General features: G+C 40.9%; 1 protein-coding gene across 3 annotated transcripts; it reads left to right on the top strand.

Annotated features, from left to right (window-relative positions):
• Positions 1-1,620: 1,620 nt before the first annotated feature.
• On the top strand, positions 1,621-12,049 carry arl13b (ADP-ribosylation factor-like 13b). Of its 3 annotated transcripts, none has more exons than XM_031727042.2 (10): positions 1,621-2,183; positions 5,434-5,504; positions 5,582-5,831; positions 6,913-7,018; positions 7,193-7,395; positions 7,777-7,891; positions 8,006-8,156; positions 8,727-8,849; positions 9,943-10,011; positions 10,748-12,049. In XM_031727042.2, the coding sequence occupies exons 1-10, from the start codon at positions 2,125-2,127 to the stop codon at positions 10,759-10,761; spliced, it is 1,161 nt and encodes a 386-aa protein (XP_031582902.1). In that variant the 5' UTR covers positions 1,621-2,124; the 3' UTR covers positions 10,762-12,049. The 3 variants fall into 3 exon arrangements, with proteins under 3 accessions (XP_031582902.1, XP_031582901.1, XP_031582903.1); XM_031727041.2 differs by having other exon boundaries at positions 10,607-12,049; XM_031727043.2 differs by lacking the exon at positions 9,943-10,011.
• The last annotated feature ends 481 nt before the right edge of the window (positions 12,050-12,530 follow it).

The raw sequence follows: 12,530 nt of genomic DNA, 5'->3' as shown, positions 1-12,530 counted from the left end.
TGACACAGCATTATTTTAGGAATTCTTTGGGAAGATGTACTGCATAACATACAATGTATTTTTTAAAATGCTTTTCTTATTTGCTTTAATATATTGAAAATACACTTTACATGCAACTTGAACTGAAATTTTCACCAGTCGCTGCCTGGTTTTTCCATTTCAAAGCTCTTTGTCTGGAGCTGCACTGGATCCCAGTAAACAAATAAAAATGATTACTGTGGCTTTATGAGAGCAGCAGACACATCTCATAAAAATTAAGCTGAAGTTGTCTCGGAGGAGAGGGAGGGATGGAGGGAGGGAGGGAGGTGATGTTTCCTCAGACAGGCTCTCTAAAAGACGTGCTTTCCTCATTGTGTCTCACTCCTCCGACTGCGGAGTCACCAGCGAGTACTTGCCGAGATGAACTGGGGCAAATAACCCAGCCCCGGAATAAATAAAGTGCAATCCATCTTTGCCTTAAAAGACACTTGACATTCAGTCTAACAGCAAAACAGCCCGCCAACTCAGCCCGGGCGAGCTGGAAAAATCTAATAAACTTTGTGCTTTGGCAGAATGAAGGGAATTGGTAACTGATGGAGCAATAGGAAATAATTTGTCTTTAAAAATACGTCTCGCCGTGTCTCGGTTTGTCTTTGTCTCCTTTTCTCTCTCAGCTCAAGAGAGTCCATTCTGCTGTTATGAAACAATATTATGGGGGGAGAAAGCTCAGGTGGATGATATCAAAAAACTAATAAAGGGAGCCAGTAGAGGGAGGTAGGATGATATTAGAAGAAGTATTAGGAAGACATCTGATATTTTATGACAGATACAGACTGCTTAATTAATTTTCTGCTGTTTCACACCTTTAAGCTTGTGTGTTTATGGTGAAACGTGATTTTTAATACATATTTGCTGATGTAGAAATGTAGAATCTGGTTGATTGGAGGGACTGTGATGAATCCAGGTCCAGACATTTGTTCTAACACGGTTAGAGTTGTAGACATTAGGACAGCTCAGCATCTATAATGGTTGTTAAACTTAAAACCAAGTTAGAAGATCCATCAAATATAACATCTGTAGTGGTTCTTCTCAACATCAAGTCATACTGCCACTCACTCATCACCTTTCTTCTTAACCTAGCTTCAGCAGCTCTTTCTGATATCTTCATGGTATGGCTCGTCAGCTTTATCCCTCTGTATGTGGTACAGGTCTGCATATCAAAATCAGTACCAGTGCACTTCTCCTCCAGTCCTCAGGCATTCTCTCACTCTCCAAGAGTGTGTTAAACAATCTGGTCAAAAAGTCCACTGCCCACCTCCTACACGTCTCCATACCTCCACAGGTATGCCACCAGGACCAACTGCTTTTGCAGTCCTCATACTTATAGCTGCTAATAATAATGATGATAATGATAATAAGTAGTGTTATTGCAGAGCAATGTAACTGATGGGCCTAATTTAAATGCACTAGCTGTGGACACTCTTTTCCAGCTAATAAAATACTAAAAAAATAACAACAAATTATTATTATTCCTCGGCATTATAGCTGTAGTAGGTTATCTGATTGGTCACAATTGTAACGAGCTCGCCGGCTCGGAATCTGCGCTGGTGTTGATTTGTTGATGACGGAAGATGACGGAAGCACGTCCGCAGCCTAGCAGCAGAACAGACGGCGTAAACAAAGCAGACCGCTAGGAATCGGCTAACGCTAAGTAGCTAATATTTCACTACTAAAATACTCAATATTTATGCGCTTGGTTATAAACGAGCACATTTTATTGACGAGTAGGGCTCAGATGTAAGTGGTAAGCGACTCACGTATTTGCTGACACTACAAACTAAACGATACTACAAATACCGTTATTGCTAGCTACATTAGCTTTAGTTAGCCTCGTTTAACGGGATTTTCAGCTTCTGGAATGTTTTCCAGGCTAATATTTATCGAAAACACATGGTAACGACTACCTTATTCGCTTACGTAAGTTGGGTGAGGCATTTAAAAGCTGCTATACATTTACACTTTGATGGGTTAGTTCGCCATGTAGCTAGTTTAGGTTAAGAGTCGATGAGCTGGCTGAACAGGGCTGGATAGTGGAGTGTCGCTGCCCACCTGGACCACCACTCAGTCATTCGGACCCGGACTGCGATGTTTAGCCTGATGGCGAATTGTTGCAACTGGCTAAAACGCTGGCAGGAGCCTGCAAGGTAAGTTAGGTCACGATATGATGCCCCAAAATCAGTGCTCCACACTCCGAAATCACGCACAGCTCCAACCTGTTGAGGTGCTTCGAAAAGTGGAGCTGCTGGTTGTTATACATTCAGTTCATTTTTCAGTGAAACAGTAAAGGAGATACTATCACCGACACATCACATGCCATAAACCTTTTAATAAAGCCGAGACAGTTCTGTATTAGCAGTTTTGTTAGTTTATGACATAATCCATTAAAGTTAGCATTAAAAATCCCCTTTATCTTTTTATTTCTTGCAGCAGAAATGGCTTTTTTATTTTAAAGGCCATTAGATCTTTTATCTTGTGATACTGACTATGCATTTCTTGTTCTAATAAATAAATAACATAAAACATCTTTTAAAGTTAAAATAAACCAAAGAATTCATACAGTGTGGATTTCAGGTTTTATTTTATAGTGTTATACTTTTAGCATTTTTTCTTATTTTCTATAAGTATTACATATTGTATTCATTTTCTCTATCAACGTGTTACTCTATATCAGAAGATCACACCACATCATTTATTTTATTACCATGTAACATTTTTGATTTGTTATTGTTTTTTAAGTAGTTCCTCATATTTAAGTTAATGTGTGCTTTTTAAAATTGTGTTTTGTTTTTATACACACACACACACACACACACACACACACATATGTATATATATATATTTAAAAATCATTAGATTTATTAATATTAAATGTCAACCCATTTGATTATTACATTATTTATTTTATTGTCATATGGTAAATGGCCTGCATTTGCATAGCGCTTTACTAGTCCCTAAGGACCCCAAAGAGCTTTACACATCCAGTCATCCACCCATTCACACACTGGTGATGGCAAGCTACATTGTAGCCACAGCCACCCTGGGGCGCACTGACAGAGGCGAGGCTGCCGGACACTGGCGCTACCAGGCCCTCTGACCACCACATATAATAGTTTTTTGTTATTTTAAGTAATTTTTCATATTAAAAAACAAATCTTTGCTTGTATAATTTGCATTTGCCTTTTATTATTTACATTGTATTCGTCTGACTACACGTGTTATTGCATATGTGTTAGTGCTGCTCACATTGTTAATGGGGCACGAAGATTTAATCTTTAGATCTTTAAATTTGTTTGGTTGGTGTTGTGCACTGATTGATTTTGGGGTTTGGACCATTGGCTGAACAAAAAAACCAGAAAAAAACTCAAGATTCCTTTTTAGTGCTGTAGAAATTGTGATGGACGATTTTAATTATTTAAAATTCTAATTCAGAATTTTATAGATTAATAAAGAGAGATATTTTAATTTTAACCTACATTTATTCTTAGATTTAAGATGAGTGAGATGTCGTTTCCAAGAGAGACTTGCGTACAAAAGATACATGTTCACAAATTAACAAAAACATTTGTAAGTATTTCCAGATATGCAAATAAAACCTTTTAAAGATATATCAGTGGAATCAGATATTTTAATCTCGTTTTATTTTATTTTATTTTTTTTTTAATTTTATGTATTTTGTTATATTGCTCATTCAATTTGGAGACAGAAAAGTATTTAATCCAGTTTTTCCAGTTTGAGCGTGAATAAGCATCACATCTAGTGTTAAATACCTGACCTGACATGGTAAGTACTGTGTTTGGCTGTAACAAGGCAGCAGAGGTAACCAGGCAATCTGTGCTGTAGAGCCATGTAAATAAACACTGTGCAATGTGGCTCTCCCTGTTAGTTATGAAGGAGCATCATACGTTTTTCCATACAAGATAATAAGAGGGGAAAAAAATCAAGAGGTTTCAACATGATTGTAAAAACAAGCATATAAACAATGTCACCTTAATAAAGAGAAGACAGAAATGTGTTTTGTACAGTGATCTGATAGCTAGTGAAAGAGATTCGTTCTGTGCTGTTTGTGTTAGCGGTTAGTTTTTTTTTTTTTTTTAAGCCATGAGGCTTTTTGTGGACCCTTTAGACTACTTCAGACCCACAGTACAAAGCAGCAAGACCAGCAAAATGTAATTGACAGTGCTTAACTCACGTGGTACGTGTGAAGGATCTGATCCTTTGGACTTAATCAGAAATCCTCACCTAATCCCGCAGCCAGGTGGTTCAGCGGGACTCTTCAGTTTGACCTGTCGCCATAAGGTGTTCACAGCAGCCAGGACTGATGGCTGTGGGTTAGGGGACAGCGGGTAGACAGTGCCTCACACTTTGTTTTTGTTTTTGGGAGGTTTACACCAAGAGCCTACCCCGATGAAGGCCGGTTGGCTCCAGAAGACGGTTAGATGGATAGTGCGGTTGATGTATTTTCGGCGAAAGTGTCAAAGTTAAGTATGCAGCTAGGAGATGAAGAACAGGTCCTGCGTATGTCTGCGATTGAGCTTTATTATCATGTCAGCTCGCTCCGTTTCGTTGTGTGTCTCCTCAGTTTAATATTTTGGTCTGTTTCTTCCCACTTATTTATTTATTTATGTTGGGAGCTTTAATGTAAGCCTCAAGATTTGGGTTATGATTATAGCGTAAGTGCCCAGTGAAAATGAAGTCCCGCATCTCTGATTGTTTTCCTTCCTTCAGTTGAAGCTAAGTGTCGTCACAGTGTGATTATGACCCTTTTTAAGCAAGTGTAGCTAATTATGGTGCAAATCTTGCATTGCTTTCAGAAAAGTTTTTTTAATGCTTGCATATGAAAATTTTCCACCAAGACTGTCAGAGCTCTAGATTAGCCTCCCAGCTGGCCACCCAGGTGTGCGCACGCTGCGTAGCTGCACAGCTGCACAGATGACTGATTGTGCATCTGTTTCTTTGTTTGCCAGTGTTCATTTAAGGCATGTTTTTTAAATATTCACAATGGCCACTGCTGCTGCCTGCAGCTCTCTAATGGAAATAAAAAGAGGATTAAAAAACAAGATTGTGATCATTTTAGTCTGCCGCTTATTTGAAGTATGTGAATTTACAAGTTCTATAGTCGACCAGGTGTTAATAAAACAATTACAGGTATTAATTGGAGTCAATCCGCAGCAATGTTGTCATGCGTTATTTGTGTCAGTTCACAATGTGACTGTTGTTGACTCACTGTCTGATTGCGTTCAGATTATAAAGTAGCTTATCTGTGGCCCTAAATGAGTCACGAGAGCTAATGCCATGCAGCCTCTTTTGCTCACAGACTCCATCCAGGCTCTGTGCAGTGTGGTAGACCTGTTTGTGTGCACCTATATTTATGTTTTCCCGTTTCCTATGTTATAGGAAGGTGACTCTGGTGATGGTGGGATTGGATAATGCAGGGAAGACTGCCACGGTGCGAGGAATTCAGGGAGGTGAGAATCCAGTTTGCAGAATCATGTTTTATTGACCTCGTTGCGGATGCGTGACCTCTGTTTGCTCGTGTTTTCAGACAATCCGCGGGACGTCGCTCCCACAGTGGGCTTTTCCAAAGTCGACCTGAAGCAGGGCAAGTTCGAAGTGACCATCTTTGACCTGGGGGGCGGGAAAAGAATCCGGGGAATCTGGAAAAATTACTACTCGGAATCGCACGGTGTGGTGTTTGTGGTCGATTCCAGCGATGTCCAGCGGATCCAGGAGACGCGGGAGACCATGGCCGAGGTCCTTCAGCACCCACGCATCGCTGGAAAGCCTGTGCTAGTGTGAGTTCTCTGAATAAATAACATTATTAGCTTTTGAGTAGAATTTACTTTGAGATTGCCTTTGCACATGAGGGAAAACGGAACGACCTGCAAAGTGCAGAGGGTAAGCTGAAATAGATGGAGATAATAGAGAAATTGCCCAGATTTGAAGCCTCAGCCCTCGCTTCAATTTTGTTGAATGCGGGGTGCACTGCAGGTTGATTCCTGCAGGCACCTGTTTAATCAGTAATCAGAACACAACGTGCCGGCTGCAGAGACGAGAGTTAAAAGTGTGTTTCCAGGTATGCAGAGTGTTTTAATCAGCAAGTCACAATCAGAACATATTTCCATAAGATTTCCAGACATTGTAATTATGCACCTTGCAAAAAATTGAGTCTGATAAGTGTCCTTGGAACTATTTTACCTTTCTCTTTAATGACTGGGTGAGTCGGATAGCCTCAGGAAATGTAGTGAAAACATTAAGCTGTTTATATACCAGCCCATGGCCCATTCAGAGGGAGGTTAACCGAGGTTTGTTCGCAGCCACAATTTATGGGTATTCCTTAAATGCGTCACACTGGGTGAATTAGCAAGTTGCTAACTGGCAAGTTACTTAATTACCTGTGTATAAAAGAGGATACACTCTGTGTGTGTGTGTCTAGATTTTTGGAGGACTGTTCATCCAAACAACATGATTTAGGCCTTCTGCTGGAAATCAAAGACAAAGTTATATAACGTGGATTAAAAAAAAAAAATACACAGACTATAGCGACTCATCCATCTACCTTTGTGAGAGTTTCAGACCATCAGATTTTGAAAAAATGGGAACTTTTTGCTGAGCTCGCTGTTATTTTTTTTCTCTGTCCTCTTGTTGGTTAAACTTTTCTTGCACACAGAGTGGAGCAGGTAGCACTACCCCTTGGTACTTGCAGGCAAACTATGAGAAGACCTCAAACTTGGCACTGCACTTATTTGGGTCCCCAGCTATACTGATGAACTGTTATGGAGCTAGGTGGAAAACAAAACTAATGGACGGTGGAATGAACAGAGATCTGTTGATGGCCGTAACCAACACGTCTTGTTTTTTCCTTTCTGCTTTCAGACTTGCAAACAAACAAGACCAGGAGGGAGCACTGGCTGAAGCTGACATCATTGAGAACCTATCCTTAGAGAAGCTTGTTAATGAGAACAAGTGTCTCTGTCAGATTGTAAGTGTTTGTGCACTGAATGGATAGACAGAAAGTATGGCTTTGAGTTTTTTAAAACAGTGAAGATGACCTGTTAATCTAGTGGGTGCAAAGCTACATTTGCATCGGTTAAAAGTTTGTAATGTTTTGGAGGTGATGTCAATGTTTTAACTTCAACGTACATTTCTTCTACAGGAACCATGCTCGGCCGTTTTAGGCTATGGGAAAAAGGTTGACAAGTCCATCAAGAAGGGCCTGAACTGGCTCCTCAGCAACATTGCCAAAGACTATGAAGCCATCACCGAGCGAGTGCAGAAGGACACAGCTGAGCAGCGCGCTCTGGAGGAGCAAGACAAGAAGGAGAGGGCAGAGAGAGTACGGCGGATACGAGAGGAGAGGTGAGGACGCAGCAGAAGTCAGTGCAGCAAACAAAATGTGGAAGAGGTTAAACTATAAAGTGGAAAAGTCTAAGACAGAAATTTTTTGAAGGATAACAGGAGGGAGGAGATGGTCAGAAATGTTGAGTAAAGCTCTGCAAGCAGTGGAAATGTTAAAAGGCCAAAGGTTTCAAAAGTGTCTGCAAAGAGATATTTATCCCTAAATAAATTATTGCCTCTATTAGAAAAGGGCAACCTTGCTGTCAGTGACTGAAATACGAGCTAGAACAAATGTACATTTTAATCAAATGTGACCTTAGATCAATTTTTTATAAATGTGACACCGCTACCAAGGAGGAGCGTATCATTAAGCAGAAAGGTTAACATCTTATCTATCCGCAGAGAGCGGCAGGAGCGGGAGGAGGCAGAGCGAGAGGGAAGGCCCATCCAAGAAGATGAGCCCGATGAGGAGTGCATTCAGAGCCCCTTCCAGCCAATAGAGAGCGTGATTTCTGAAGTGAGTCGCCACTGTGTACACTCTGGGGCTGATAGTTTATTACTCTGGTTTATGTTGTTGAGAGTCCAAAGTTAGAGTGCTTCAGAGAGCCCTTGGCTTTCATGTTTTCTTCAGAACGAGGATAAAGAAAAGGAAAGGAAGAGGCAAAGAGAGCTGCAGGAGGGAAGGAGTAACAGCCCCAGGGCAGCCACTGATCAAGAGGAGGAGGAGGATGAGGAGGAGGAGCAGGGGGACACGAGACAAACACCAGAAAACAACACTCCAGGTGAGTTTCAGGACGCCTGGATCTCCCAAGCTCGGAAATTGAGAGTTGTTAGAACAAATTCAGTCGAAAGTTGCAGTTGAGGAAAAGTTGATTGGATGAAACATCTTTAGTTAAGTCTTCTGGCAAAGCATTCGAAAGTCTTCTAAAAGTAAGCCGAGTGCCAAACAGTTTTTATGAAGACAAAAATGATCTGCCGTGATGTGCAGGGCAGAGGGGGTGTTTGAAGAGCTTTCGCTGGCAGCGTTGTTGTTCAGCTTTGCCACAAGTGAGCTTGTTTTCACTTTGAAAGTGAACGATTGAACAAGATGTTTTAAAATTTAAAGAGAGATGCAGTCAAATTAAGCCATCTTTCTGATAATCATCCTCTTATTATGATCTAAGCTCAGAGTGCTCATAGATAAAAGGCAATTTAACTTTGAGGAGATGCATTAGAGGATGAAATGATGGCTTTAGGTATTAATTTAAACTTGCTTGGGCCCACTGATGAAAGCTGAAAGGAGGAGGCTGTTATAGTTAGGCTCGTGTTGAACATCTGGATTCTCCACCCACAACACGTCTCTGTTCGTTCAGCCACGACAGGTGAGCAGAGCAAGAAGAAGACGAGCAAGCTCCACCTGAAGAGGAAGCACAGGGTGGACCCGCTGAGGATAGAGGACGGACCGACGGAGAGCCTCACCCCTCCTCCGCCTCCAGGTCAGTCTGTACTTCATCACATTGAGCTGCTGTTACATGCAGCTTGTCTACTACTGCAGCCCTGCACTGCTACCCTCACCCTGTTGTGCAAAAGTGGCCGATCGTACTAATTGATGGCTCAGTGAGGAGAAACGTCTGTTATGTTTCACTTCCTATTCAAGGCTTTTATTGCGAAGGAGCTACAGAAAGTACGTTATGTTTGTTGGACTTGGCAGAACTTATTTTAGCCATTAGCCATACAAGGCTGGTGTGGTATTGTCTTCACACTGCCATGTGGGCAGGCAGTGTGGACACCCACGTTAACTCGAGAACAAACCGACGTAGGATTTTCAAATTCATACCATAAGTGTGTCCGCAGTCAATAAAAATTATTCTGCACAATAAAATATGGACACTGACGCGGACACTAACCCAAAAACAAACAAACAAACAAAAAAACCTCCAACAACAGAATTTTTTTTCTTGGCAGTGTGGTGGAAAAAGACTTCCAACACACAATTACAGGCACGTAATAGATGTGAACTCAGCTTAGCACGAGTCCTGGACGAACCCCCAAATATGTTCCAATCCCGATATATGAGATGTCAGAGTTTTACTGCAGTTCAAGAAATGGTTAATAATACAAAAATAGTTACAGATAAAGACATAGGACAAGACCTAAATGAGGGCAATGGGAGCCCCGTCAATAACAAACAAAAAGCGGAAGAAGGCCTTGAATCAACCACATGAAAGCTCACCTTCAGGCTTCTCCCCTAAACTAATGTTGGTAAGCTAAGACAAGACTGACGACAGGACTGCTGGTTACTCCCAAATGAAATCATTATTAATAAACAAAACTGCAGAAAGCAGCAGCATGCATATAAAGCCTGTTGCTTTATATGGAAGATGTATTATAGGAAGATATATAAGAAGTTTTGATAGGCTGCTTTATAGCTATAGATCGCACAAATACATTGTGATCCTGTCAGTGTTTGTTGTTTGTGTGCAACATTCGATCTTTTAAAGGAGTGAGATAATCCGCTAGTTATGGCTTTCTTTTTCAGGATCCTCCACTGTTCTCCTCATCCCTCTCTTCTTTATTTTGTTTCTTTAGTGGGATGGGCCACGCCCAAAGTCTCTAGGCTGCCAAAGCTAGAGCCACTCGGGGACACGGGACATTCTGGTAAAGCCGTTTGTGCCTTCACTGTTAACCGCTGTTTACGTGCATGCATTAACCACCCCCCATCTGCACTTTGTCACTAACTTGGTCTTACTCATTCACTAACTGCAGCACCTGATCAGTGTTTCCTCTACACAGTAGTGATTAAAGCTACACGGAAATAGTAGTCTTGCATGTTTTCTTTTTTCTTCTTTTTTTTTCTTTTTAAGGAGGAAACCTGGTGTTTGTCTTACAGTGTTGGCGGTAGATTTCTAAGTTGCAGTGGAAACCCTGAACGCTGCCTTGAGACGTGCGCTGACTGTTAATTAACATCTCAACCCCACGTTGCTGTCTTTATTTTTCTCTCCCTCCTGCATCTCTCCAGGCACGTGTTTGCATGTGTGTGCGTTTGTGTGTGGATCTTTCACGGGTGCAGACATCTAAAATCAACTCAAAGACTTGTCTGTGTATTCATCTGTATTCATTTTCCTCCAGTCTGTGCAGCATCTTTCACGGTTGCTTCCATTGAGCGCTTACTTTTTAAAAAGAAATTTGTATTTCAGGTCTCCGTGGACGTTGCGCACTAACGCAACCAAACCTTTTCTCCTTCCCTCCACAGAGTTTTACAAGAAGCCTCTCCCGCCCGTCGCCAACAGGCCGAGGCCTAACGGCGACGCTCACGACATCATTTCTTAAACCCCCTTTTAGCGATTGAGGTTGACCAATCACGACTCTATTCTCCTGTCCTTTTTGTCTCAAGAGAGCGGCGTGTAGACAACCAAGCAAATAAAAGCTTGACTGCTGTGGATGCCGGAGCTGGGGACCTCTGAAAGGGCGATGGACACTAAACAGAGTGGCGACAGGAAGTCCTGCTCAGAAGCTGTAATTTGACCTCACAAATTCATTGTGAAACTCGCCTGAACTGTGCATCAGACTCTGTCTTCACAAACAAAAGCACAACTTGGTGTTGAACTCTCTCCAGCTCGTAGACTTTATATCCTTCTATTAATATCAGTGTTAGTTCGGACTTCGGTGTCAAACTCCGATGCTTTTAATCGACAGCAAATGTAAATATACCCTTTAAATATGTCTGAGTGATTTATTTGTATACATGCCACCATTAAAATAACCACATCATTTATTTTTGCACTTCTAGGTTTTTAGTGTAAAACACCATGTGGCTGAGGCACCTCAGTAATGATTTTAAAAAGAAAAAGAAAAAGAAAAAAAAGGTATCGGTCTTAAGTGGCTTATTACAGCTGAGTGCTTTAAATTTGACCTTTTGTGAAGTCGAAAACATTTTCCCCCTTTTTTTTTTTTACAGCGCTTATGTGTAATGAGGGTGAGTCACAGCTGGCAAGTGGATTTTGAGGAAGTCATGTTTTTTTAAGGACTGTGTTGACTTTTGATGTAAAACACAAAGAAAAGGAAAACACTAATTAAAAATCTTTAATTGGATACATTTATAAAGGAACTTTTTATCTACTGTTTTAAAACAGGAACATTTACATGTCTACAGGGCTTTTAACACATTCTGCTGTTTACACTGTGTGTTCGTTTTTTTTTTGTTTTTTAAAGTGATATTTCTCTCAAGACAGACTCGCTGCCTTTTCAGGTGGCCCTCGAGGTGTGAGCTGGTGCTGTTGGTGTCCCAGCTTTTGCGACGCGACTGTCTGCTGCGCCCATTTTTGCTTTGAAAAAAAAAAACACTAAAATTGCATCTTGACGAGCATAAACACAAATCTGAAGCTTGGAACACTCCACTGCCCCAGTTAAGTTTGTTTTGTGTGCTGGAGGAGTTTGCAGTAGGGATGATAAGGGAAGAAGAACATACTTCCACAGCAGCACCTGGAACAGCCAGTATTGGGTCAGAACACATGAGAATATGTGCACCAGAAGTAATAAAAGAAGTATCACTTTTAAAAAACCTGCAATGTTGTATTTCAGATCTGTAGTACGATGCTCACTCTCTTTTAATGTGCTAGATGTTTTAAAAAATAAAGATATTTTTTCTATCCAGATTGAATTTTATAATGGCAAAATAAAAGATGTTTTAAATATATTACCGAGTGACTGCAGTATTTCTCCATCATGACCATCGCCATTTTTGCACTTGTAGTCGGGGAAATGTGTTGCCTGTTGCTGTGGAGTGTTTGTTGTTTTATTTTTAGCTTAACATTAACAGCAGTGCGTTTGACATCCAGCTCCTGCTTAGCATAAACTTCTGTCTCTCAGGCAATGCCGATAATGACTATTAGTGCCATTTTGCAGTCAGGTTTTCCCTTGTGAGGCTTGTATTTAAAGCTTCACTGTATAATACTCTGAGGGCTACACAGCAGACAGACCAAACTGCCACAATAAATAAAGAACTACAAATAAGCAAAAGATCCAGTTAGAAATAAAAATTAGACCTGTCTGATGGTACTGGATATGTGAGCCTGTGATTTAATCGAAGTTCATCACCTGATCACACTTTTATTGACACATCTCTAAAAACACCCTCAGAAGTCTGAGGATATAAATATGGAAACATAATTATAGTA

The sequence above is a fragment of the Oreochromis aureus genome, linkage group 23 (assembly GCF_013358895.1).
Source record: "Oreochromis aureus strain Israel breed Guangdong linkage group 23, ZZ_aureus, whole genome shotgun sequence".
NCBI lineage: Eukaryota > Metazoa > Chordata > Actinopteri > Cichliformes > Cichlidae > Oreochromis > Oreochromis aureus.
The sequence above is the reverse complement of the archived record's forward strand: the minus strand, read 5'-3'. Positions and strand labels throughout refer to the sequence as shown.

Excerpts from the sequence above, each read along its gene's own strand:
- arl13b (XM_031727041.2), top strand. The coding sequence starts at position 2,125 with ATGTTTAGCCTGATGGCGAATTGTTGCAACTGGCTAAAACGCTGGCAG. Across the intron at positions 2,184-5,433 it reads CGCTGGCAGGAGCCTGCAAG|GAAGGTGACTCTGGTGATGG; the intron begins GTAAGTTAGGTC and ends CCTATGTTATAG. Across the intron at positions 7,396-7,776 it reads CGGCGGATACGAGAGGAGAG|AGAGCGGCAGGAGCGGGAGG; the intron begins GTGAGGACGCAG and ends ATCTATCCGCAG.